Source organism: Piliocolobus tephrosceles, chromosome 15, assembly GCF_002776525.5.
Source record: "Piliocolobus tephrosceles isolate RC106 chromosome 15, ASM277652v3, whole genome shotgun sequence".
NCBI classification, from domain to species: domain Eukaryota; kingdom Metazoa; phylum Chordata; class Mammalia; order Primates; family Cercopithecidae; genus Piliocolobus; species Piliocolobus tephrosceles.
Genome location: NC_045448.1, coordinates 33,595,750 through 33,623,714, shown reverse-complemented (window position 1 = coordinate 33,623,714; position 27,965 = coordinate 33,595,750). Strand labels below are relative to the sequence as shown.

Below are 27,965 nucleotides of genomic sequence, written 5' to 3'. Positions count from 1 at the left end.
GCAGGGGTGGGGCGGCCGGTGGGACAAAGTGTCTTGCGCACGCTCCGGACATGCGCAGTGCGGGAACTGAGGCGCCAGCTGTCGATTTGGACGTTCCGGGGAAGTCGCGCATGCGCGAGTGTACGCGTTGCCGGCGAAGAGGGGAGCCTGACGACTCGGAAATTTGAATACCACAGTAGCATGGAGTGTGACCTCATGGAGACTGACATCTTGGAGTCGTTGGAAGATCTAGGGTAAGACTGTCAGGGCACGGGTCTCCCAAGCCCCAGGCTGCCGGCCCCCTGGGAACACCTCCTGCGCCCCAGTCTGAGACACCTGCCTCTCCACGCCGCACCCCGTGGCTCCTGGCTGTTGCTTCCCTTTGGCCCCGGCACCCCCAATGCCACGTCCACTGTCTGCACTGCTAGCTCGGGGTCCTCCAATCCCAACACCCCTGGGCCTGCCCGGTGCTCCCTGTAGCCGAGCTACCCGCAGCGTTTGTCAGTCATGCGTGTCATTGTCTGGGCTCTGGTTCTCGCCACCCCCACTCCCCGAGCTTCTCTCTTCGCTTCATCCTCCTGCCCTCCCCCTTAACCCCTCAACTCTAAAGGTTGCCAAAGTTGATTCTGCTTTGCTACTTGTTCTCCATATTTTCTGCTCCCATCTTGAGCCCCTACTCCTACCCCACCCCACTTTTCTCAAAATTTCTCCTTTGCCCAGTCATCTCTGCATGCACCCAGGCTTCCCTAAGCCACTTGTATGGGCGCTGCATCTGTTCCGCTAGCCAGCTCACTTGTGCATCTAACCTGTCACCACGTCCCTGGGAACCACCAGCAGTTTGCGTTGAGTCTGTGATACTCTACCTCGTTGAGTCCCTTTAGACCAGGGTCGTCGTCACCCACGAAGAACCTGCATATTTGTTTTGCATTTTGTCTCTCCTCCTCCTGATAGTTATTCAACCATAATTCATCACTATCTAGAAACTGGAAATAGGGTTTGTTATCTCACTGGGTCGCCCAGATCAGTGTACTCTATTAAACTTGAGAATGTGGACCCTCTTGGGCTAAATGTGGTTCCGGAAACAAATTGTATGGTTAGATATTTACCTACAGGTATGGTATCAAAACAAAGTACAGATTTAGCTAGCTGTATTTCTAAGTAACAAGTTCTTTATCAAAACTTTCTATTAGGTTTTTCCATGACAAGGAAACTTTTGAGAGAAACCTTTCTTTAGGAAGAAACACCTTGAGGATTCCCAAAGTCTGCCTATTTGCATAATTTAGTACCCTAGTAGAAATTTTTAGGAACGGAAGTAGTCATGCTTATCATCTGTCTTTGTCAGAGTGAAATAGCATTGTTCTTTTCTTGGAAACTTGCTCTGAATTTTCGTAAATATTCCAGACTTGAAGGGGCTTCTTTCTTTCATTAGGGCATATGTTAAAGTCATTCCGCAGAATAGCCTCTTTAGTTGACATCTCAGACTAAATTGCTTGTTCACACATGAAACCATTCATTCATTAGGACTTTTTAAGGAACAGTTGCTTTGTGGCAGTGTTGGGCACTTACGGTACAAGGTGAGGGGGAAAAGGGTTTCACAGGATACTGGGAAAATACACTGTGAGGAGCCCTGAGGAGGGTCCCTTTACTGGGAAAGGAAATGCAGTCCTAGAAGTTTATTTCTGGAATAAATGACACTATAGTACTGAAGGAGGAGTGGAATGAAAGGAAGGGGGTAGACCTTATTAAATGTAGTCTTTCCGCGTGGATGGTGGTCACTTAAGAATTGGCCACGGATGCTGTTTCTTCCCATTATTGTGTTCTTTTTAATTTTTGCAGTCCTTTTTTAAACTTTTTATTCTTTTGGGTACTATACAAGTAATTGTTACTGTAGTAATTGTAATCACATAACTACTTGAGATGGATTGTAATGTAAACCATGGATTTTCTGAAAACTGTTATAAATTTTAACCTTAACTACTTAGTTTGATGGCATTCAAACATTAAAAGTCAGCCTTAATTAATTGAAATGTACCTTTAAAGGATTCACTGAGAAATATTAGAATTAAATGACTCCCTTTTCTATTTATTTATTTATTAAGAGATGAGGTCTCGCTCTGGTGACCAGGCTGGTCTTGAACTCCTGGGCTCAAGCGATCCCCCCACCTCAGGCTCCAGAGTAGCTGGGACTGCAGGTGTATGCCACTGATCCTGGCAAATGACTGTCTTTTATCTCTTACCTGGCACACAGTAGGAATTCAGTAACTACTTGTTGAATAAACTAATGAAGTCAAAATGTGAAACACAAGGAGAAACTTCTAGGTCTAGTCTGATTCTAGTGTCTAATAATATGCACTTTATAAATCTAGATGCCAGACTACATGTGATCGCATTTTTTGGTGTATGATTTGTTTTCATTCTGTTGCATATATTGTATAAACCTGTAATCGTATTTTAAAGAGATTGAGAACTGTCATTTCTCTAACATACCTGTGGTTCTAAACATTATACTATCTTTTTTTTTTTTTTTGAGACAGAGTCTCGCTCTGTAGCCCAGGCTGGAGTGCAGTAGCGCGATCTCGGATCACTGCAAGCTCTGCCTCCCGGGTTCACGCCATTCTCCTGCCTCAGCCTCCCGAGTAGCTGGGACTACAGGCGCCTGCCACCACTCCTGGCTAATTTTTTGGTATTTTTAATAGAGACAGGGTTTCATCATGTTAGCCAGGATGGTCTCGATCTCCTGACCGCATGATCCGGCCGCCTCGGCCTCCCAAAGTGCTGGGATTACAGGCGTGAGCCACCATGTCCGGTTTAAACATTATATTATCTTAAGCATATTTACTGTATCATCTTGAGTAAGCATTATTATCAATATTTAAGAGAATATAAAGCAATATGAATAATATGTATTTAAGATTACTTGGAGTGGCAAAAATCTCATATTTTAGAATATTGGTGATTGGAGTTCATTGTGATTGTCATCTTTTATGAATGTTTGAACATTTTAAAATTTTTAAAAATTGTATTGGAATCACTTACAAAGGATTAGGATTTAGACGTACCAGTTCATTAACTGGTCAATATTTATTAAGCTAACCTTGACATTTCTATGGTACTAGAATGTCTTACTAATCTTAACTGTCATTAAATTTATGAAAATGATGTAAATGGTTAACCGGAAAGTTTTTACTTTTAAAGGAAGTCATTATAAACCTAACCAAGCCTGGGCAACATAGTAAGACCCCATCTCTATAAAAAATAAAAAAATTAGCCAGGTTTGGTGGCTTGTGCCTTCACTGCACTTCAACCTAGGTGACGGTGCAAGACCTCATTGCAAAATAAAAACCTAATCTAGTTGTTTCTGGAAAATTTTTAGAAAAGATAACCTAAGTTTTATTTCTGAAATAAGTTACAGTATAATTATCTATTACTTGTTAATTTGCTTTTAATACTCCAGTTACAGTAAGAAAATAAACCTTTTTACAATGAAAGCTTTTAGTAAATCTACAGAAGTTGACATAATTTAGTAGTATATGCGACTCTGTTAGATATTCACCTACATTTTGAAAGGTTGAAATGCAGCTACCATTTAGCTGCTTTTCGTAATGGTTCAGTATAGTTCTAAATTTTGTTTATATTTGCCCATTTAAAATTGATTACATAACTTTATTAAATTATTGCTTATATAAATAAAACCATAGATATGTTTTATCTGTAATATATTAGGTGTGATTGTATTTTCTTCTGAAATGTAATTTCTTGCTTGCCAGTTACAAGGGCCCATTGTTGGAAGATGGAGCGCTCTCTCAGGCAGTCTCTGCTGGAGCCAGTTCCCCCGAGTTTACCAAACTCTGTGCTTGGCTGGTGTCTGAATTAAGAGTGCTCTGTAAACTAGAGGAAAATGTGCAAGCAACTAACAGTAAGTAAACGTTCACTTTTAGGTACAAAGTATAAAAATAACATTGAGGTATTGTCAACTAAACATTATCAATACTAAAGCTGAAAGTTCCAAGTTTTTTGTAAATGTAAAAAAATTGTTAAGGAGCCAAGATTTTTTTCCCTCCATTGTTTTTAGAGGTGATTCAGAAATTGAAATATCAGAATAAAGTCATGTAACTTAAAAATTCGTGGAGGCTGAAAATACCCTATTACTGAGAAACAGAAAAAGGGAGACCACAAGCATCGAATACGTGAACTTCGTATATTTTGTAAGATGTTAAATGTAAGATCCTAGATTGATGGCTAGAACTAGATACTGGGATATTTTTCTTTTAGGACTACCAGATTCTAGAAGCATCTGTAGAATGTAGAGTAAATGCATTATTTTTCTGTTATGCTTGGGGAGAAAGAGAACACTTTGTTAAGACATTTTGTTTATCGTAAGAATGCATTGTTACATACATCACAGTGCGATCCAGGACGATCACATTTATGGGTCTGAGAGCTGTTCTGCATTTACCAGTTTTGTTTTCACTGTTGCACTAATTTGTCGGCACTGCAAAAGAGGCAAAAGCTTGGAACCTAACACTCTACCATCTGGTTCCTTCCTGCTATAATAGGAGACCAAGGAAAATACTCACCTGTTAACCCACCCTTATGGAGAGCTATACATATAATTCCTTTTTTTCCACATAATCACAGTTTGAAGAGTTCATGTTCTTGCATGCTAGTGTGTGTGTGTGTGTGTGTATATATATATATATATATATATATTTTTTTTTTTTTAACTTTAAGTTCCGGGATGCATGTGTAGAACATGCAGGTTTGTTACATATGGATACGTGTGCCATTGTGGTTTGCTGCACCTATTGACCTGTCCTCTTAAGTTCCCTCCCCTCACCCTCCACCCCACAACAGGCCCTGGAGTGTGTTGTTCCCCGCCCTGTGTCCACGTGTTCTCATTGTTCAACTCCCACTTAGATGTGAGAACATGTGGTGTTTTTTTTTCTGTTCCTGTGTTAGTTTGCGAAGGATGATGGCTTGCATGCTAGTATATTTAATGTGTATGAGTTAGTTGCATTCAATTCTAATTATTAAGGAGAGTATAGTGAGTATAGTGTAATAATAATGATAGCAACAGCTTGCATTTATTGTGTACTCCCTATGTTCTAAACATTTTATATGTGTTAGCTCATTAAACCTCAGGGCAACCGTATGAAGCAGGTTTTATTACTGTTATACCTTTAACAAGAAAGCCCAGAGAATTTAAATACATTGCCTGAGGTCATACAACCTATAGGGGTGAAGCCTGGATTCACCCCCAGAACAGTTGTCAAGTTCTGAGCCAGTGCGTTTCAACACTGTGCTATACTGCCTCTTGACCAGATGTTTCAGAAACTGTAGGAACCTTTGAAAACACCAGTACTAGATGATACCTGTTTTTAACGTGGAGCCCCTTTCTCTCAAATGAAACATGATACAGAAGCTAACATGTAGAACAGGTTAAAAGGTGTTCTAACAAAGTAGAGACGAGGTAGCTTTAGCCCAGCTCTTTCCTTATCATCCTCCCAGCTGCCTCTAAAGGAGCTCTGTGGAACTCAAGGGCTCACAGATCAAAGTTTGCAAAATATTCATAATGTAGTCTTCCTGTATTACAGATTAGAAAATGGACTCAGGTGATCGAGTGACTCTCTCAAAGTTTGTTAATTTCTTCCCCTTTATGATATTGAATAGAGAACAATCAAAATAATGATGAAAGAGCTTTGTTTTTCCTTTGGTTCACCCAGTGAACTCTATACCTTTTTTTATATGCTATGGGATTACAAGACTGTAAGTCATGTTTGCTGCCTTCAAATGTTGTCTAATTGAGAATGTTACGCACAAATTAAACAGCCAGCGCTAAGTACAGTCCTTTTGTTTGTTTGTTTGTTTTTAGACAAGGTCTCACTCTGTCACCCAGGCTGGAGTGCAGTGGCACGATCTGGGCTCACTGCAACCTCTGCCTCCCAGGTTCAAGCAATTCTCCAGGTCAGCCTCCTTAGTAGCTGGGACTACAGGCGTGCAGCACGACGACTGGCTCATTTTTGTTATTTTTTTTAGAGATGGGGTTTTGTCATGTTACTCAGGCTGGTCTCGAACTCCTGAACTTAAACCATCCCCTCCCAAAGTGCTGGGATTACAGGCATGTGCCACCGTGCCCAGCCAAGTACAGTACTTAGATGCTGAACCACTTTGTGGTTCATAGAGGAAATCAGCAAATACACGGGTAAAGTTTCAGCCAAGTACAGGGAAGGTTTCATCAAGGAGCAAGGCCACTGGGCTTTGATGGATGGGTGGGATTTGCTAGAGGGGAAGAGAGTAGAGGGCATATCTGTCACAGGGAATAACTTAAATAAAGGCACAGAGTGGAAATGAGACTGGCTATTCATGGGACAGTGAGGAGACTGGCCTGGCACAAACAAGAAATATTCGTGGAGGGAAAGTAGGTGATTATAGCTGAATATGCTGGGAAGATCTAACCTAAGCAGCTATGAAGAATCTTTAAAAGCAAACAGAAAAGAAATAGATTAGATGAGGGAGGAATTAGGGAGCCATTAAAGACTCCCAAATAAGGGAATGACCTAATGAATACTGTTTGAGAAAGAACATTTCAGATTGGGTTCAGTGGCTCATGCCTATAGTAATGCCAGCACTTCGAGAGGCCGAGGTGGGAAGATAACTTGAGGCCAGGAGTTTGACACTAACCTAGACAACATAGTGAGACCCAGTCTCTGCAAAAAAAAATTTCTAAATATTAGCCAGGCATGGTGGCATACACCTGTAGGCCCAGCTATTCCAGAGAGTAAAACAGGAGGATCCTTCAAGCCCAGGAGTTTAAAGTTACAGTAAGCTCTGATCACTACACTACAGCCTGGGCCGCAGAGACCTTATTTCAAAAAAGAAAAAAAAAAAAAAAGAAGAAGCTTTGCAGTGGTGTAAGAAAGGATAAATTAGAAGGGAAAGAAACTCAAGTTATGAAAATCCTATTAATAATTTCAGTTGTATATAATAATTGTTATGCTAATGGAAAAATAATCACTATCATTAAATAAGATTATTTTAATTCTTAAAAGGTCCGAGTGAAGCTGAAGAATTCCAGCTAGAGGTGAGTGGGCTACTAGGGGAGATGAACTGCCCGTATCTTTCACTGACATCTGGGGATGTGACCAAGCGCCTTCTCATTCAGAAGAACTGCCTCCTCTTGCTCAGTAAGTTCATGGCTACTAGAATATAGCTATTATTTTCTGTTTATGTTTTCCATGACTAGTAAACTGACCATGTTTTTTTGTTTGTTTGTTTCATTATGGATATAATTCAAAATTCATTTTAAAAGAAAACTTCCTTAAATGTCCAATTTAGGAGCTGAGGGTAGACGTGTGCACTGGTAGCATTATTGTTTTCGTAACTGATACTCTTTCAGTATTTCAGCCTCAGTGGTACTCAGGCTGTTGTGCTTCTCCTAATGTGATCACTGGTAGTGTTGGAGTGATGCTTAAGTGTATGATCTTTACACTTCCATTTTAGACTAGAAGCACATTTTTAAGTATGCTAGGAAGATAGTATGGAAATAATGGAGATTTTGTTTAAAAATTGATTTCTTTGAGGAGAGTAAGCATTTATAATAGTAGATACGATTAATGGTTAATGTAAAGTGTTTTGTCCTGTGGCTATTTCTTTGTGGTTGGATAATTGGGGATTTTGGTTTTGTTTGTAAATATTCTGGAATAATACTTGGATTGTTCTGGTACTTACTGATCATTCTGGGAAATAAATTTTTATGAAAAGTTCTTTCCTTCCATGTTTTTTACATACTTACTACTGTTTTGTCTCTTCACACTGAAAAACAGTAAGTAGATTCACAAATTTTATTGCCTTCTATAAACTTTCCAATAAATACAACCTATAGTCTTAACTCAGAATTTATGTAGCATTCTGAAGCACATCTACATTAAGCTTTGGTTAACTGGCTATTGTAGTTCTCATTAGGACAGATAATTCAGAGGATTTAAAAATTATTTGTCTTTACAACTCTATTATGGTTTCTGAAAAAATGATACAACTTCAGTTTTTAAGGTTCAGTTAAAAAAAAAAAGTGTTCGTAGCCATTATACTTAGGCACTAAGTTATTCCAGAATCACTTTTGTAACTTCCCCTTTGTCTGTCAAATGATTGTTACTGTGGGAATGTGCACGTAAGGTTAGGTGTTGCTTTGATACTGATATTGGTGCTGGTAGTTCTTACATATTCATTTAATATTCTTCATATGGTATAATTTCTGTAACTGATTCAATAGCAGTATACTCAGCTGATTCTTCCGTTATAGCGTTGCTTATCCTGACCAATATTTGGCACTTAGAATATGTTATCGACATAGGAAGATAATAGCTGTGTGGAATGCTTACTAATGACCCTGAATAGCTAATTCTTCCAAAAAGTTCAGAGTTTGGCCTTGTTAGCTCTGATACTTATACAAACCACTTTGAATGTAAGTATAAAATGCCTTTCACACTTTTCTGTTTCTTAAGCAGACTTCAGTGAACATTATTTTGGACTCTGGGTCATAATTCTAGACTTTATTTTAATGTGCTATCATCACCTCAAAAGCTTTTCAAGAATATACAGCTATTTGGTCTTCAATTACATGACTAAATCATCTAGTGGTCACTCACTTTTTATATTCTTCCTACATATATATACCACTGTTTCCCTCTTTATCTTTGCTTCTGCCGATTCTCCCTTTCTAAAATATTCTCAGTTTGTAACCTGTCTTTATTCTAGCATTTACGTACATGTACTCATTTTCTACTTGGTCTGTGTAAATATTTCTCATCTTTCGAAGTACCAGTTGTCACATCTGGATGCTATAATTTTACTTTTCCAGCACCCTTACCTCACTGATTCGAATCTTTTATTACATTGTATTTTAGGGGGGAAAACAAACCAGCCTCATTAGAATTGTTGGTAAAATAGAATAGCCTTTGAGTGAGTGGCTGAAAAGCTCTCATGTATCAGATTAAGGACTCTGGCTCTTTATTGGCCTTTTATGGTTCTCAGAGTGTTACCCTTATGTAAATTAAGTAAGTAAGAGATCTGAGTTCCTAGTAGATGAAGAACTATTCATCTTTTATTTTTGCATATATTCTTTATTCCTAACTAGATTGTCGGAAGAGATCATCTTTTTGATGTTTTAAAAAATTTTATCTTCAGTGCGTTTCCCAGTGCTTTGAACACATCGATTACGATTAAAGTTTTTTCACGGTAATGATATTGGTAACCTAATTTTGTGAATACCTGAACTATGTTATCCCAAATTTACAGAACCAATGTATTAAATCATGTAGTATGTGATTTTCTAGAACAAGAGTTGGCAAACTTTTTCTAAAAGGGCCAGATAGTAAATATTTTTGGCTTTGTGGCCCTAAGTTCTCTGTCACAACTACATACCTTTGCTGTTACAGCGTGAAAGCAGCCATAGACAATATATAAATGAGTGAGTGTGGCAGTGTTCTAATAAAGCCTTATGTACAAAAACAGTGGTTATTGTCATAACAGTGGGGTTTTACTGTTTTGACGTTTTAACTCATAAATACAGTTTGCTGTATGGAACACGTTAAGATTTTACAGTGTCAAATCCATTTAGAATGACCTTTCCAGAAACTTAGATGTATTTATTGTTTTGGAACAGGAGTTGGCAGCCTTTCAGAAATGATTTGCTAAAATTATGGACTGTATCCTTCTAGCATTACATTTTGGGTATAGGAAATTTGATACACAAGTTGAGTTTTTTCTGCTTCTAGTAGGACCTGAGAGCCTTGAAAATATCTTTTTCCAAACCTGGTTTTGTTATAATGTCAGAAGAATCTCACTTTGTCACATAACCGGAAATCCTAAGATTCAAATGATTCTTAATCATCTTTTATAAAAATTGAAATGTCATTGGGAATGTTAAAGGAATGGGATTGAATATTTATACCTTCAACTGAATTACCTGAAGCAGATTGCAGCCCTCATTATACCAGGCTGAAATCAGCACACCAGGGGATGATACTGGCACAAAGAGGACTATGCCAAGAAGTGCTTTGAAAGTTTTATTGTTGTTTTGAAGGGAATGGGGTGAGGAAAGTAGGGGGAAGGGAGTCCTGAGAAGAATATAGATGAAAGAGGGATCTCTTTGAACAGCCAGAGTGCGACATAAGAATTGGAGACCATGGGAAAGGAACTCTGGGGTGCCTTCCTGCTTCTCCTGTAAGTTAAGCTTTGACTTCTTATGACTGTTGTTTCACACCTCTTCTGGACAGGCTATCTAATTATTGGGAGACAAGAGAGCAAGGTAGTTTTATCACTGATGCTCACAAGTAGTGAGAAGTAAGAAAAAAAAAAAAAGAGTCATTAAAAAGTCGTCACTTGCCACCTTTTGCAAAATTTTTAACAGATGCCAACCCCTGTTCTGGAGGTTCCTTAATACCAGAATTGAAGAATCCAAATTTTTAGATGTTACTTACCTTGATCCTTCGGTTTCAAAGGAGAATCGCTTATTTTAAAATTAACCTTTAAACATTACATATCGCTTAAATACCTGAATTACATAACCAGTTTATATCTTATTTCATTTGCAGGTGAAAGTGGTTTTTCTTTCTTGTTTTTATCCATTCTTGCAGCTTTAACAGTTACATATCATTAGGTCTATATAGTTGTGACTCCAGACTTATGACTATAACTATAGCTGTATCTCATTCTGAAATCTTATTTTGTTTACTTCAGCATACCTCATCTCAGAACTAGAAGCTGCCAGAATGCTCTGTGTGAATGCTCCTCCAAAAAAAGCTCAAGAAGGAGGCGGTAGTGAGGTCTTTCAAGAGTTGAAAGGCATATGTATTGCTCTAGGAATGTCCAAACCTCCAGCCAATATAACTATGTTCCAATTCTTCAGCGGGATTGAAAAAAAAGTAAGACCTTTAGTACCAAACTGTAGTGTATTAAAGGCATAGTCCTACATTTGTTTGAAATGAAGCAATTAATTTAATTTCTCTTAATGGGAACCGAATGTGCATATATTATTAAGTAATTGTTACGAAATGAATTTTGGGTTTTAAATCCTAGATGCCTTAAAGATAAATTAGTATGTTAGTCTTTTCCTAAAAACATGTTAGCATGTTTCTTTTTCAAAAAGGAAACTTTACACTGGTTTGTAAGCTAAAGTGAGCTAGATATAATGTAAAAAGGATTAAGATTTCAGTCCTTTTAAAAATTATTTTATCATTGAACTTTGATACAGTCAATTTAAAGTCTTTATCATTAAATGTTACCACCCTCCTCCCCATTGACTGGACAGAAAAGGATGTTAATATTTTCGTTTTTTAATCCAGTCACTTCTAACCTCATGCTTCAATTGACAAAATAGATTTGTTGACTGCTAACATAATCTAGTATGTGAAAGGAAATTAGAATTATTTTTATACCACACATTATCAGTTAAGATTTTCTGTATAATTAATTAGAAACAAGCTATTTTAACAAAAAAATGAGTGGAAGAGAATGGTATTTGTTATAGCAGAGTTATTCCCTGTGTGTTTATCTGCTGGACTCTTAAGAATTGGTACATTTGCATTGTGGGGTAGACCAGCACCATGATGCACAAATTTGGCTGAACTCTACAGGGGAGCAGCAGTGTATCCATAGTCCATATTTTCCTGTGTGTTCATTCATCCATTCAGCAAATGTTCATTGAGTGCCCACTGTTGTCAGGCACTGTTCTAGGTGCAATGAAGGACTTCTGTAGGCGTGAGGAGTGGGACCAGTGAGTGTCTTTATCTTGTGGGTCTTTTACATTTGCATTTCAAAACATCCTCCACCTTTGCCTCTGTCAGGAATCTTCTTTTGATGGCAAGATATGATGGGAATTGGGAAGATGAGGATGTTTTACTTTTAGAGTTTTTATTCATTTATTTATGTTTTTGTGTCAGTTAAAGGAAACATTAGCCAAAGTTCCACCTAATCATGTGGGGAAGCCTTTACTGAGGAAGCCAATGGGACCAGCCCACTGGGTGAGTAGTAATCATCTTGAGTAAACTTTGTAACGAACTATAGAGTTTATGATTTTCATGTCAGCACTTTATATTTCATGTCAACATAACATAGAAAATTATGTTTTCTAATACATAGTTTTCTAGTTGAATACCCTTAGAATCATTTTGTGAATCTGAGGATTTCTGCAGAATAATTTCGTGTAAGATTAAAAGCACTTTTCTTATAATTTGTAAATATTTCACACAGCTGATAAAAGTAAACTGAAATTGAGTGTGATGCATGTTTCTCATCACCAGATGGATTGCCTTCAAGCCAAAAACTTTATTGGGCTGAGTTTCACACAGTAAATTATGGGAAAGATAAATAAGAGTTGTGTATTTCACATATTCTTCATTATGTTTTGAGAATCAGCTTTTTGTCACCTATCATTTCATTAATTGTTAGTATATTATATGGAAGAAGAACTTTTGACTGTTAAATTCCAGAATCTCAGTTGTGAATGACCCAGACGTAGTTTTTGCCCTTTTGGGACAGAGGATCAAGCAGATTTAAATTCTAACAAGTTTTTTAAATTTTGCTTCAGGAAAAGATAGAAGCAATTAACCAAGCCATAGCCAATGAATATGAAGTCCGGAGAAAGCTGCTAATAAAACGTTTGGATGTCACTGTACAGTCCTTCGGCTGGTCTGACAGAGCTAAGGTACACATTAAATAATTTAGAAGAGCAGACTATTTATAGACTTGATCCCTGAACATCTAAACAATTTAGATACTTGGCAACCATGGGAGAAATACATAGAAGACACACATAGGGATTTTTCCTTAGTGAGTTATTGAGTAGTGACTCAACTATTCAGCAATAATGAAAACATTTTTCAATTTTCTGTTTTTTAACAAATCTGAATTTTACAGTTTTTATTGGAGAGAGTTCTTATTGTGAGAGAAATAGAGTTATTCTGAAAATTACTAAAAAAAATTGATTTCAAATTACTTGTTTACTTTAAACTAACAATTTAATTTGCTAATAGAAGTTAGAAATATTGGATTTAGTATGATTTATAGAGAATTGGAGAATTTGGTAAGACTTAAGTTTTTTTTTCAGCTAAATGAGACAATCCAGGTAAAGACCTTGGTCATTCAGCAGATATTTATTACCTCACAGAAACCAAAGATAGGAAAATTAAAAAGCAAAATTGTTGAAATAACTTTACATTCTTATATTTAAATAGAGAATATGAATGTGTTTAATCTGAGACCAATGATGGGGGAACCTTTTTATCATGTTGGCCTTAAAACCCTAAAGGGAAGCGCTCCCACTCTACCCCTGCCCCCACTGTCCCTGTCACTCCTTGTTGTGTCTACAAGTCTGGCAGCTGTACTTTTAAGGTAGTTCTTGACTACGTAGGAGCAGTCGTGAGTATATAACTTTTCCTACCATCTGGAGCCTAGTAAATATCATTATCAAATATTTTGGAGACTTTTAACTTAAATTTAATGTGTGTTTCTTATGTCATTTTGCAAATTGATATTTCTCTTTGAACACTTTTCTTTCAACAGAGCCAGACAGAAAAATTAGCCAAGGTTTACCAGCCGAAACGTTCGGTCTTATCCCCTAAAAGTACTATTTCTGTTGCCCATCTTTTGGCTGCAAGGCAGGACTTGTCAAAGATTTTAAGGACAAGCAGCGGCTCTATAAGAGAAAAAACTGCCTGTGCCATCAATAAGGTGATTAGAGTACCTTTAATTTTTTCCAAATGCATTTATTTCTGTTCGTAAAATAAAAGTTTAAAATATCTTTCCTATTCTGTAGGTGTTGATGGGCAGGGTGCCTGACAGAGGTGGTAGACCCAATGAAATCGAACCTCCACCCCCAGAGATGCCACCATGGCAGAAGAGGCAAGATGGCCCCCAGCAGCAAACAGGAGGCCGAGGAGGAGGGAGAGGTGGCTATGAACATTCCTCATACGGAGGACGAGGAGGTCATGAACAAGGAGGCGGGAGAGGTGGACGTGGTGGCTATGACCATGGTGGCCGAGGGGGAGGAAGAGGAAATAAGCATCAAGGAGGCTGGACAGATGGAGGGAGTGGAGGAGGAGGTGGCTACCAAGATGGTGGTTATCGAGATTCAGGTTTCCAACCAGGTGGCTATCATGGTGGCCACAGTGGTGGCTATCAAAGCGGAGGTTATGGTGGCTTCCAAACATCTTCATATACAGGAAGTGGATACCAGGGTGGTGGCTACCAGCAGGACAATAGATACCAAGATGGTGGGCACCATGGTGATCGTGGTGGTGGTCGTGGAGGGCGAGGGGGTCGTGGAGGGCGAGGTGGTCGTGCAGGCCAGGGAGGAGGCTGGGGAGGAAGAGGGAGCCAGAATTATCACCAAGGGGGTCAATTTGAACAGCATTTCCAGCATGGAGGTTATCAGTATAATCATTCTGGATTTGGGCAGGGAAGACATTATACTAGTTGAGGCTACCGAACCTTACATTTTGCTAGAGCTCAAGTAATAGAAACTTAGTTTCAGAATCCTGAATTCAGCACCTATTTTGAATTAATGTGAGACCACAGGTGGCAGGCAGATTCCTGCTTGGCATAAGCATTTGTAGGTCTTCATTCAATTCTGTTGAATTTTTTTATTGGACTTACATAATGCTGTTTATTTGAGAAACACATAACATCTCTCCTTTCTATGAAACATTTTTTAAAAGGTGATTAAAATTGCCTTTAATTGACCAGTAGACTAATTCCGCAGTCAGAACATGCATACTTTTTTGAAGCAATTACTTGAATAAGTAGTTTTCATGTTTTCAATATGCAGTTTTGAAAATGAGGATTCACCTAGACTTTTTTAGATTTACTACTAAAACCATTTATATGTGTTTTGCTTAAAGTATTCCAATGCCTATTTTCCAAGCACAGTTCTGCCCCCGGTTGACTTTTATGCCACGTGTGCTTCGTGATAGAACTTTTAGGTCAGTTCCTATTAAATGAGCTCTTCTGCAGATAGCACATTCAGTAGCCTTATTTTGTTGATGGAATACTGTATCATATGCTCAAATCTGAAAACCTTGAACACGGCCAAAATCCATAAAGATTATAAAAGCAAACTAAGTTGTGAACCTATAGTACATGTAGGCATTTAGTTAAGTATAGCAATTCAAACTGACCTGCATCCATCCAAAACAAATTCCTCCTTCAACCTTATTTTTACTTGAAATTTGCTAGAAGAAATAGCAAACCGAAATTTGTTTTATGCATGAGTTAATACCACTGGCTCAGCAAATACAAGTTAGTTTGCTTTAGGCAGGAGACTTTTTTTGTAATGGAAGAAATGCACTACAAAGTTAAGACAGATTTTTGCTAAGTGCAGGAGGCCCTTTATTATTGCTGCAGAAAACAAAAGCCTGGCTGAGTTGATGTTTTACATTCTCCCTTACTGAAATCTACATGACATGATGCTTCTTGCTGGGTTTTTGTACATGTAAACATTGTCAAGCTGTGAAAGAAAATGGCTGGAGGTGTGCTTTGTGTGAAAGGTGAGCAATAAAGTATCTGTTAAGTTCTCTCTTTGGTTTGAGTTTTATTTTAGCTACTGAATTATTCTGGACTCTTGCGTCAAGCTAATGAGCTAAGGCTTTTGTTCCCAAAGATTCTTGAGTATTTCCTTAAAACCTAATTGTAGTGAAAGGTGATTCTTATCCTAAAACCTTAAATAAATGGAAAATGGCTCTTTCCAGGTTTTCGTTTTATAATAATAAGCTACTCATCTCTGGCCACTGGGTGTAGCTGTTGCTACACATACTAGGCAAAAATGTCTCTAAGTTTTTAGGGGTTTTTTTGTTATTTGCTTCTCCATTCTTCCTAAGATTTGGGGGACTTTTTTTTTTTTAAAAAAAGGAAGTAACTGAAAATATAAACATGTTTGTTAAAAGGGAAATTGTATTTTCTTTCTACTACTAAATTGGGCTTTTTTAAAGAATCAGCTCATGCCATTTAAAATAATCTACTTGCTACTGAGATAAGCACATTCTTCAGATAACTAAAACCATCTTTGAAAACCCACATTGATCCTTTTAACTTTGCCTGTTTATTTTTCAGCTAACATTTAAATAATTTTAAAATGTTCAAATTTGAAGACAATTTCAAGTATTTTATCATTAAATTAAGGTTTTAAGTTATCTCGAATGTTGTGTTGGTTTCTTTAAACTGTTAAATAATTATGTTTATATAGGATTTCCTATTAAAATAAAATTGTCAAGGTTTCATACTTTAAATGTATCATATCTTAGGATGTATTTATATTTACTATGTGCTTTGATCTGTTTTGTAGCCTCAGACTCCACAATATACCTAATGAATACAGGTTTCATTCTTTAGAGAAGTATAATTTTGACTTATCTTTATGGTTAATAGATTGCTTTTTCGAATATAAGCATATAAGAAAGCAAATGATACATTTCTCCCTGATAGCTCTGAAATCTGCATCTCCTGCTTCAAACTAGATTTTCCCCCAACAACATTACTTTTTTAAAAACTTACGTTCCGGGTTACATGGGAAGGTGTGTTATACAGGTAAACTTGTGTCACAGCAGTTTGTTGTACAGACTATTTCATCATCCAGGTATTAAGCCCAGTACCCGAAGGTTATCTTTTTTGTTCCTCTGCTTCCTCCCACCCTCCACCCTCAGGTAGACCCCTATCTGTTGTTTCCCTCTTTGTGTTTGTGGGTCCTCATCATTTTGCTCCCACTTATAAGTGAGAATATGTGATATTTGGTTTTCTCTTCCTGTGTTAGTTTGCTACGGATAATGGCCTCCAGTTCCAGCCATGTTCCTGCAAAAGACAGGCTCTCATTCTTTTTTATGGCCATATAGTATTTTATGGTGTGTACATGTACCACATTTTCTTTATCCAGTCGGTCACCGATGGGCATTTAGGTTGATTCCGTGTCTTTCCTATTGTGAATAGTGCTGCAGTGAATATACGCGCGCATGTGTCTTTATGGTAGAATGATTTATTTTCCTAGGGATGTATACCCAGTAATGGGATTGCTGGGCCAAAGGGTAGTTCTGCTTTTAGCTCTTTGAAGAATCGTCATACTGATTTCCACAATGGTTGAACTAATTCGCACTCCCACCAACAGCGTATCAGGGTTCCCTTTTCTCTGGAACCTTACCAGCCTTTGTTATTCCTCCCCCGCCCCTCCCCGTTCTGAAGCCATAAAAGAATTGAACATAGATCAAGTTCTCTAGAAACAGGATATTTCAAACCACCAGTTAGTTTTGTTGTTATATTAAAGTTCTTAGGTTTTATAGAGAGAATATCTTTTGATCTTATACACATTCTTAACCTTAACTTGTAGTAAGTAATGATTTACTGGAATAGTGCATATAAGAATTTCTTGGAGAAACAAGCAAAAAATATTAGGAGAGAATTTTTGACATATGAAGTCTTAAACTGTTCTCTCTTAAAATGGATACAGTGAGACAGTACCTTTAGTTAATGTTCTGTTTCCTCCTACTACTAGGAACTAGAATAGGATGTCAGTATTCTGTATGAAAACTATTAAACATGTACCGCTATCATTTTTATTTCTTGCTCTATAACCAAACTAATCAAGCATCCAACTGTGGCAGACATAGAATAGACAAATTCTTGCTGAGGCAAGGCATTTGAATCATTCTATATATACTTAATTGATTTCCCAGTGCCCGGATTATCTCCATCCTTAGACTTCAATATTTTTAGGTTGTGCCCATTATGTCTTTCTGGATACTTTGTCTACCTATATTACATCCTTTTGAAAATAGATTTTAAATATGTTTATATTATTTAATCATACCCCCACCTCCCACCTTAAGTAATTTGGATAGCATTTGATCCATTTGTTTTTTAACAGAGAGGGTTACCTAAATAAAATTTAGGTATTTATTTGTATTTTACCTAAATAAAAAAATGAGTTTACCTAAACAAAAAAATACATTCATCACAGAATACTTAGCATTTTATGACTTCTTATTTTCCTGTTTTTCTTGTTTCTGTCTTTCCCCATTATCATGGTAATAACTAGAAATGCTTTTTGTGTGTGTGTGTGTGGTTTCCATATATGTATACACCAGTGTATTCCTAGGGTTCAAATCACTGATTCAAACAGGTGTGCATGTCAGTGTTTGAACTCACTTTTCCCCTTGCACAATTGTAGTTACCTGCAGATGTGTGGTTGTAAGTTGGAGTAAACATAACTGTTGGTATGAGAACTTCCACAATAAATCATTCCCTGCCCACTAAATGTAAATAAAGAGGCTGGGGACAGAAATGATAGGGGGAAAAAAAATGTTTCCTAGAAATCTGGGTGGGGGAGAATCTTGGGGAGAAAACGTCTCTTAAAATGATCGGTATTTGTTAAATTGAGTTACAATTTTTTCAAGAAGGAAAAAGGCCTGGCCAGGCGCGGTGACTCACGCCTGTAATCCCAGCACTTTGAGAGGCCGAGGTGGGCGGATCATCTGAGGTCAGGAGTTCAAGACCAGCCTGGCCAACATGGTGAAACTCTGTCTCTACTAAAAATACAAAACTTAGCTGTGTTTAGTGGCAGGCGCCTGTGATCCCAGCTACTTGGGAGGCTGGGGCAGGAGAATGGTTTGAACCCGGGAGGTGGAGGTTGCAGTGAGCCGAGATTTCACCACTGCGCTCCAGCCTGGACAACAGAGGGCATCCATCTCAGAGAAAAAAACAAAAAAAAAACAACAAAAAAGGAAGAAAGGCCTGTAGTTCGGTTCAATAAAAATGAGTATCTGCTATATTCTAGCACTGTGCTGGGCTGAGGTAGAAAGTCCATGCCTTGAGAAATGTCTCAGCATGGACTGAATGATAGAACCAGAAACATAGGTAATTGTAGCATAAATAGTAATGAAAGTTATGCGTGGGTACTACGAGAGCATGGTGTTTCCATATTGTTTATATGGGGTGGAAATTGGCAGAAATTGGAAAGATTGCAGGGGTCAGTTAATAGAGGGATCTCCATGCTGTCCTGAGTAACTTGGACCTACTTTGTGTACAGTAATATACCAGTAACACGGCATATTCAAGTTCGGCTCTGTGTAAATTATTGGCTCAAGAGTTAGGGGATAGACTAGAGGAGGGCAAAGATTGGAATCAGAAGCATGGAGCTTAAACTAATGTAGTAGATACAGTAACGGTATAGAAGGGGCGGATTTGAGAATTATGTAGGAAGCAAATATCATAGGAGTATATTAGAACAAGAAATTGAGTATGAACCTTGGTTTTTGGTTTTTGGTTTTTTTGGTTTGTGATTCAGTGGATGATGAACTACCAATTGAAATCGAAATTACAAGAAGGGGGAAAGGTGTGCTGGGGGAAATGATTTCAGTCTGAAACTCCAGAAAATGCCTGGAGATAGAAGTTTGGGAATGATCAACATCCACTGATTTTTGCATTGAAACATTTCATCAGAAAAATGATTCTGAATTAAACCATCCAAAAAGGGAGGAAAGGGGCAGTGGACCAAGGATGAAATCTTAAGGATTAATCAGTTAAGGGATAGATGGAGCAGGGTCACAGAGTAAGAGGGACACCTAGAGAACAGTGGCGTGGAAGCTTAGGGTTGGTACTAAGAATGCTAATTTATTTTATTACTATTTATTGAGAGCAACATGAGTACTACTATTACCGCTCTTTTCACATGTAAAGAGTATGAAGCCAGGATAGTTGAGAAGACGTGCCCATATCCATATAGTTAGTAAGCAGGGGAGCTGGAATAAACCTCGGGCCATCTGGCTCCAGAGCTCAGTAATGCACAATTCCAGATGCTACAGAGAAATTCAACAAACTAGAGTGGAAAAATAGCCATTATGTCTTGCAGCGTTTTTGTGTTATTGTTTTTTTCTGGTGGCATTTTCAAGAGCAGTTTCAGAATAAAAATGAGACCAGTTTTCTGGAGTTTAAGGAAAGAATGAGAAAAGAAACCATAAGTTTAGATTATAGTTGACCCGGAACAACAGGTCCACTTATATGAGAAGATTTTTCAACCAAATGCCGCTGTAAAATATAGTATTCACAGGATGTAAAGACCTCCTTATAGGGACGGGCCGATTTTTCATATATGTGGGTTTTACAGAACTGACTGTGGACTTGACTATGTGTGCATAATGGTGAATGCATTAGTTCAGGGGTCCTGGAACTAATCTCCTTGTGTATACCAAGGGACCACTGTAGTTCTAGAAGCTTCACTGAGAAAGCACAGAGTAAAATAACAGTATAACATTTAGTGGAATGAAGTGATGTACTCTGAAAGGTTACAAAAACCAGGGAAGTCTTCAAGAAAATGTAATTGAAAATCTTTGGCCGGGCGCGGTGGCTCAAGCCTGTAATCCCAGCACTTTGGGAGGCCGAGGTGGGCGGATCACAAGGTCAGGAGATCGAGACCATCCTGGCTAACACGGTGAAACCCCGTCTCTACTAAAAAATACAAAAAACTAGCCGGGCGAGGTGGCGGGCGCTTGTAGTCCCAGTTACTTGGGAGGCTGAGGCAGGAGAATGGCGTAAACCTGGGAGGCGGAGCTTGCAGTGAGCTGAGATCCGGCCACGGCACTCCAGCCCGGGCGACAGAGCGAGACTCTGTCTCAAAAAAAAAAAAAAAAAAAAAAAAAGAAAATCTTTAAGAACCCGAAAGTATCAATAACAATTATTTAGGGGTTTAAAGCAAGCATATCTAGTACTCTCTCTCTTTATTTGTTTATAAGTGAATAAATGCATGAATGACAGGCCTAGACTGGAGTGATCATAGCACACTGCAGCCTCAACCTCACAAGCTCAAGTGATCCTCCCACCTTGGCCTTCCGAGCAGCGGGGTCTGCGGATGGGCACCACCACATCCAGCTAACTTTTTTTCATTTTCCATAAAGCCAGGGCCTCGCCATGTTGCCCACGCCGGTCTCAAACTCCTGGGCTGATGCAATCCTCCCACCTTGGCCTCCCAAAGTGCTGGAATTACAGGTGTGAGCCACAGCGCCTGGCTTCTTACTTTTATTTATGAGGCATTTACAAAATGGTTGAGATAACAGACTTATTTTGCAAAATACATGAAAAGTATTATCAAGTCCTCAGAACAGGTAGGTTTATTCCCAGTTATGCAGTTTCCAGCACCTAGTCAACATCAGCTGTAATATCTCTCAAGGCTTAACTGCTTCAGAATTGTTTCTTTTCCAGTAGAAACCAATTTATGTGGTATGGTGTGGAAGGTGATCTATCACAAGTTAACTACACTAATGTGTAACTACAGAGAAATTTGCTTCATTCTAACCCTCAATTATTAGAAATTAGTGAAAAATTTTCTAATGAAATAAGAAGTAAATTACAACCTAAAAGAATGAGCCAGGGCTTTTTAAAAAATCTTATTTATAATGATAATGAAATGTAATAAATTTAAATTTTGTGGTGCCACTCAAGGTTAACACCTTATCAAGTTGTGTTTTTTTTTTTTTTTTTTTTTGAGACGGAGTCTTGCTCTGTCGCCCAGGCTGGAGTGCAGTGGCCGGATCTCAGCTCACTGCAAGCTCCGCCTCCTGGGTTTAAGCCATTCTCCTGCCTCAGCCTCCTGAGTAGCTGGGACTACAGGCGCCCACCACCTCGCCCGGCTAGTTTTTAGTATTTTTTAGTAGAGATGGGGTTTCACCGTGTTAGCCAGGATGGTCTCGATTTCCTGACCTCGTGTCTGCCCGTCTCAGCCTCCCAAAGTGCTGGGATTAGAGGCTTGAGCCTCCGCGCCCGGCCCTTATCAAGTTATTTAAGTGCTTACTGCAGAAAACAAAAGTAATAGAAAGCATTTTTCCCCTAGACACCTACTCTATAACAAACTGGGGCGATGAAATTTGTACCTATGTTAAAATTTGAGAGCAATGGGTGGATGCAACAAATACTTGCCTAACGATTCATTTAAATTACCAGGAGGCAGTCTGGTACACTAGCTATGTGATGTTGAGCAAGTTACTTAACCCATCATGTTCCAATCTCTAAAGTGAGAGTAATTCCCAACTTCTTAGAAGAGCTGGGAGGATTAAGTGTGATGATCCCTATAAAATACCTACCACAATGTATACCACATAATACACACCCGGTGTTTATTATCAATAGAGAAGTAACTAATATTCAGGAACTTCCTAAGCACAATCTTAGGGAGAAATCTCTTTACTCCTCCTGGTTCAGCTTTGCAACAAATGTTGCAGAGAAAGGCATAGCACTCAATTATTTCCCTTCCTACAACTTCAAAACAGCCTAAGATATCCTGAGTACTCACACATAAAGATGGGCAATCTGCTTTGCATCTTTTTGCTTTTTTTTGAAACAGTACAACATGATGTTCACATTTGCTTTTGTATTCTAGCTTTTTTTCTAATACATTCTTTTCCCTAGTATTCAGTGTGTGACTATGTAGAATAGAGCTGCTGTGTAACAGCATTGTTAAAGACAACAAAGGGAGTGAGTTGAAGATTGGGTGTCTCATGTTACAGACTTTGTTTTGTTTTGTTTTTTTGAGACAGAGTCTTGCTCTGTCACCCAGGCTGGAGTGCAGTGGCGCTATCTCAGCTCACTGCAACCTCCGCCTCCCGGGTTCAAGTGATTCTCCTGCCTCAGCCTCCTGAGTAGCTGGGACTACAAGCACATGCCACCATGCTGGCTAATTTTTTGTGTTTTTAGTAGAGACGGGTTTTCACTGTGTTAGCCAGGATGCTCTCAATCTCCTGACCTCGTGATCCGCCCACCTCGGCCTCCCAAAGTGCTGGGATTTATATAGGCGTGAGCCACCACACCCAGCCACAGAATTCTTTTTATGTCCCTTCAGAACATTCCCTCTCATTGGTCATGCTTTTGTTTTCCCATCAAAAACAAAATAGGCTGGGCGCAGTGGGTCACACCTGTAATCCCTGCACTTTGAGAGGCCTAGGTTGGAGGATCACTTTAGGGCAGAAGTTCAAGACCAGTCCAGGCAACATAGCAAGACCCCATCTCTACCAAAAAAAAAAAATTATTTTTTTTAAATTAGCCAGGCATGGTGGCACATGCCTGTAGTCACAGCTCTTTGGGAGGCTAAGGCAGGAAGATCTCTTAGGCCCAGGAGTTTGAGGCTGAAGTGAGCTATGATTGTGCCACTGCACTCCAGCCTGGGCGACAATGAGAACTGATCTCTAAAAACTAAAAACATGGCCGGGAGTGGTGGCTCACCTGTAATCCCAGCACTTTGGGAGGCCGAGGCAGGCAGATCACCTGAGGTAGGAGTTCGAGACCAGCCTGGGCAACATGGCAAAACCCCATCTCTACTAGAAATACAAAAATTAGCCAGGTGTGTTGGTGCACATCTGTAATCACAGCTCTTTGGGAGGCCGAGGCAGGAGAATCGCTTGAACCCAGGAGGGGGAGGTTGCAGTGAGCCAAGATTAGTCCACTGTACTCCAGCCTGGGTAACAGCGAGACTCCGTCTCAGAAAAATAAAAATAAAAAATAAAAACACAATAAGAAGGTAGAATGATGTCTATGATTTAGCATAGTGTTTTCCAAAATGGAATAAGGAATAGTGCATGAAGTCACTGCAAGAGATACGCTGCTAAGTCAAGTAAATGTAAGCAAGGGACTCGGTTTCTAGATCATCTTTCACGGTTACTTTTTCCCAAAACTAGCTGAGAAAACAATTTCCCAGTTTACATTTTTAATGTTAACTGTTACATATTTAAAGGCATTCTAACCCTTTAAATACTTTTGTACTGTATTTCCCTTAAGGATCAAATTGACCTGTCTGGGGCTATTCTGAATTCAGACTAACTAAAACAATATAGGTTAGTTATGTGGGTTGTTTTCAATATAAGTAGAATGTTTTATGAAAACAAAATCTATTAAGATACACTAGATAAAATAAACTGATACATGACTTCTTTCACATTTAGAGATCTCTATGCAATAACCTACTTAAAACCTATGCTATCAAATCATGTCATGCAATATTTATTCCAATCACCATCAATGCTCATTTCATCTTATAGCAAACAATAAACTTATTTAAATTTATGATGAAACATTTTGTATATAACATTTTTTTTTTTGAGACAGAGTCTCGCTTTGTCACCCAGGCTGGAGTGCCGTGGCGCCATCTCGGCTCACTGCAAGCTCCGCCTCCCGGGTTCATGCCATTCTCCTGCCTCAGCCTCCCAAGTAGCTGGGACTACAGGTGCCCACCACCACGCCAGGTAACTGTTTGTATTTTTAGTAGAGATGGGGTTTCACCGTGGTCTCGATCTCCTGACCTTGTGATCCACCAGCCTCAGCCTCCCAAAGTGCTGGGATTACAAGTGTGAGCCACCGCACTCAGCCTTGTATATAAACTTTAAAACGATCAGGTAAACACAGGGCCTTAAAGACCACTAATTTGGTAAATGCCTTTATGTGTGTCTGAGGGATACTTCATCATAATGCACTCTCCCAGACCAGAGAGGGGTTTCTCTGAATACGGTATACCAGATCAACCTTCTTTTTCAGACGATAACCTCTACCATTTTCTGTGATAGAACACCACCTTCAAAGTCATTTTAGCTACAGGAAAAATAAGAGTGATGGAAAGAGGATTGTATTAGGAGTTTTTAAAGTATTCTTGTCTCAGTTCTGCTAATAACTAGTTCTGGGTTTTTCTATTTCATTAAGTGATTATCAAAAGGATAGGTGCACATTCTGCTGCAGTCGGTCCTCACGTTTGTCATTGTTACCTTGCCTGCAACCCTTTGTTCCTCTGTGACATAGACCCTAAGGAGGATCCATATCATTTTGTTACTATTATTATTAATATTATTCTTTAATTTTTTTTGAGATGGAATTTCATTCTTGTTGCCCAGGCTGGAGTGCACTGGTGTGACTCCGGCTCACTGCAGCCTCCGCCTCTCAGGTTCAGGTGATTCTTGTGCCTCAGTCTCCCGAGTAGCTGGGATTACAGTGCTGGGATTACAGGGGTGAGCCACCAGACCCAGCCATATTATTATTTAATTTTTAAATAGGTTATTCATAGTTCAGAATTCAAAATGAGAAAAAAAAAGTTATTCAATGAGCTCCTCTTCTCACTTTTGCCCCTCAGCCACATAGTTCCCCTCCCAAACACAATAGTTTATTAGGTATGCGGTATTGTCCTCTCTCAGAGATGTTTTAAACATATAAAGGGAATAGATATATTCATTATTTCCCTCATTTGTACACTGATGATGACATATAATACATAATGTTTTGAAGCTTGGTTGTTTTTAAAAAATTTATCTTGGAGACTTCCTATCAATTTATATAGAGTTTCTTCTTTGTTTAAAACATCTGAATGGTATTACATTGTATGGATGTAACTATTTAACTAGGTCTTTGTTGGTAGATTTTTGATTATTTCCAGTTATTTCCAATCCTGAACAATACCCTTGTGAAAACCCTTGTTTACTTTTAATTTCTCTTATGTCCAAGTATAGCTTGAGAGATCACAAATAAAAGCATGGATTCTGGACACAGAGTGCTGGGGTTTGAACCCTGGCTCTACTTATGAGGTGTGTGTCTCTGGGCCTGCTGCTTAACTTCTCTGCTTCAGTTTCCTCATCGGTAAGAACTTTAAGATTAGTGCAGAGACTTGGTGACACGGCCTGTGTAAACTGCTTAGAACAGTGGCTGACATATGCTGTATTAGTTACTGCTATTAGTTACTGCTATTACTACTATTGTTATTGTCATTCTCATTTTCTTTAGGATAAATTCCTGTATATGGACTAAGTCAAAAAGAAAGAACGTTCCTAATCTTTATGGATGGCCAAAATGGTCTCCATTAAGGATATACAAATTTGTATTCCCAGTGGTGATGTATGAATAGAATGTCTCTCGCACTTGTGCCAAGAAAGTATTCACATTTTTTTAGTTTGATGACTGAAACTGTTATCACAGTGTAGTTTTGTTGTTTTGTTTGTTTTGAAACAGTCTCACTCTGTCACCAGGCTGGAGTGCAGTGGCGTGATCAGGGCTCACTGCAGCCTCGACTTCCCCGGGCTCAGGTGATCCTGCTGCCTCAGCTTCCCAAGTAGCTGTGTGCCACCACGCTCGGCTAATTTTGTATTTTTGGTAGAGATGGAGTTTTGCCATCAGCCTGCTGCCCAGCCTGGTCTTGAACTCCTGGACTCAAGCCATCTGCCCACCTCAGCCTCCCAAAGTGTTAGGATTATAGGCGTGAGCCACTGCTACCAGCCCACAGTGTAGTTTTAAGTTGCATTTCTTCTTTGTGAGGGATGTGATGTGGTTTTATGAATCCCTTGGATTTCTTTTGATGTGGATTGTCCATTTAATTCTTTTGCTCATTTTATTTGAAACCAGGACATTAGATTTCTTATGAATTTGTAGCTCTTTATATATTAGATAAGTTAGCTCTGTGTTGGTAATAGGATTTGAAAAGGTTTTAAAGTATTTTTTGTCTACTTTTCCCTTAACTTTTGGTGTAATAAGCCAATCAGACTTTTTATGGTGCAGATATTTGTCAATCTTCTTTCCTATGGCTTCTGGGAACTGTGTCACACTTAGAAAGGCTTCCCCTGTCCAAGATAGTAATTAAAAATAATTTTCATACTGTTCATTTCTATGGTTCTGTTCCTTTCCATTTAAATCACCCATTCATTTGGAATTATCATGGTGTACGTTTTGAGGTACAAATTCAAATTTTTTTTAAGATTGCTACCCAGTTGTCTCAAATCATTCATTGAGTAATAATGTTTTCTGAAATGTTATGAGATGCCCACTTTAGCCCATATGTTTAATTACTATATTGCTGCTTCTGTTTCCGGACTTGCTATTCTCCCTATGCAGGCATCTGTAATACATTATTTTACTGGTTGAGACTTTATTTTTTAATATCTGGCAGAGCTAATTAATATTCATTACTCTTGTTCAGATATTTCCTAGCTATTTGTGTTTGGTTTTTCTCCATGCATTTTAAAATCAATTTGGTAATTCCAAAAACAAAATCTTCTTAGCGTGTTTTTGGAGAATCACAGTATTAAATTCAAAGGTTAACTTGAAGAGAACTGAAATCTTCATGATGATTTCTTCGTAAGAACTTGATACCTTTCCATTCCTTTCAGTCTTCTTTTGTGTCTCTCATGAACATTTTAAAATTTTCTTCATATGGCTTGCTTGTTTCTTAAGTTTATTCCTTGATATTTTATCTATTTTTGTCACTGGTCTTTTATTTATGTTTTCTAACTGATTGCTGTCTACATTATGAAGACTATTTGTCTATTAATTTAATGCACAGCTACCCTGTTGATCTTTCTTACTGTTTGTAGTAAGTTTTCAGTTGATTTTCTTGGGTTTCTAGGTATAGGATTACATTACAGTAACAATTTTGCTTACTTTTAAATATACATCTATTTTCTTGTTTATTTATTTGTAGTATCTAGTACCTCAAAAGCAATGTTAGATAATCGTGATGACAAGCGTTGTTATCTAAGACAAGTTCTTACTATAAATGCTTGTATTATTCCTTCATTAAGAATCTGGGGTGGGGCATGGTGGCTCACACCTGTAATGCCAGCACTTTGGGGGGCCAAGGCAGGGGGAGCCCAGAAGTTAAGTGACCAGCCTGGGCCACATGGCAAAACCTTGTCTCTACCAAAAAAGATACAAAAATTAGCTGGGGCATGGTAGCGGGCACCTGTAGTCTCAGTTACTCAGGAAACTGAGGTGGAAGGATCGCTTGAGCCCAGGAGACAGAGGTTGTAGTCAGCCGAGATCATGCCACTGCACTCCAGCCTGGGCAACAAAACGACACCTTGTCTGAAAAAAGAAAAAAAAATTTGTAATGAATCATGATGATTTTGGGATTGAAATAGATATATTTTAATCATATTTAGAAATTTTTATTTTGACTGTTAAGAAATTTTTTTTTTTTTTTTTTTTTTTTTTTTTTG

At 38.5% G+C, this 27,965-nt stretch overlaps 2 protein-coding genes across 2 annotated transcripts in view; one reads left to right on the top strand and one right to left on the bottom strand.

Annotated features, from left to right (window-relative positions):
- The first annotated feature begins 25 nt into the window (after positions 1-25).
- FAM98A (family with sequence similarity 98 member A) lies at positions 26-15,549 on the top strand. The gene is made up of 8 exons (XM_023216378.2): positions 26-233; positions 3,747-3,895; positions 7,029-7,163; positions 10,717-10,901; positions 11,919-11,999; positions 12,566-12,682; positions 13,540-13,707; positions 13,793-15,549. The coding sequence occupies exons 1-8, from the start codon at positions 181-183 to the stop codon at positions 14,453-14,455; spliced, it is 1,551 nt and encodes a 516-aa protein (XP_023072146.1). The 5' UTR covers positions 26-180; the 3' UTR covers positions 14,456-15,549.
- Positions 8,502-27,965, bottom strand: part of RASGRP3 (RAS guanyl releasing protein 3) — a 115,122-nt gene continuing 95,658 nt past the window's right edge. The window contains exon 18 of the mRNA XM_023216368.3: positions 8,502-10,258. Coding sequence (XP_023072136.2) covers positions 10,235-10,258 — 24 coding nt within the window. The 3' untranslated portion in view covers positions 8,502-10,234. The remainder of the gene's footprint in view (positions 10,259-27,965) is intronic.

Bases quoted from the DNA above. Each gene is read 5' to 3' on its own strand.
- FAM98A (XM_023216378.2), top strand. From the start codon at position 181: ATGGAGTGTGACCTCATGGAGACTGACATCTTGGAGTCGTTGGAAGAT. The intron at 234-3,746 runs GTAAGACTGTCA...CTTGCTTGCCAG, and splicing joins GAGTCGTTGGAAGATCTAGG to TTACAAGGGCCCATTGTTGG. The intron at 3,896-7,028 runs GTAAGTAAACGT...AATTCTTAAAAG, and splicing joins AAATGTGCAAGCAACTAACA to GTCCGAGTGAAGCTGAAGAA.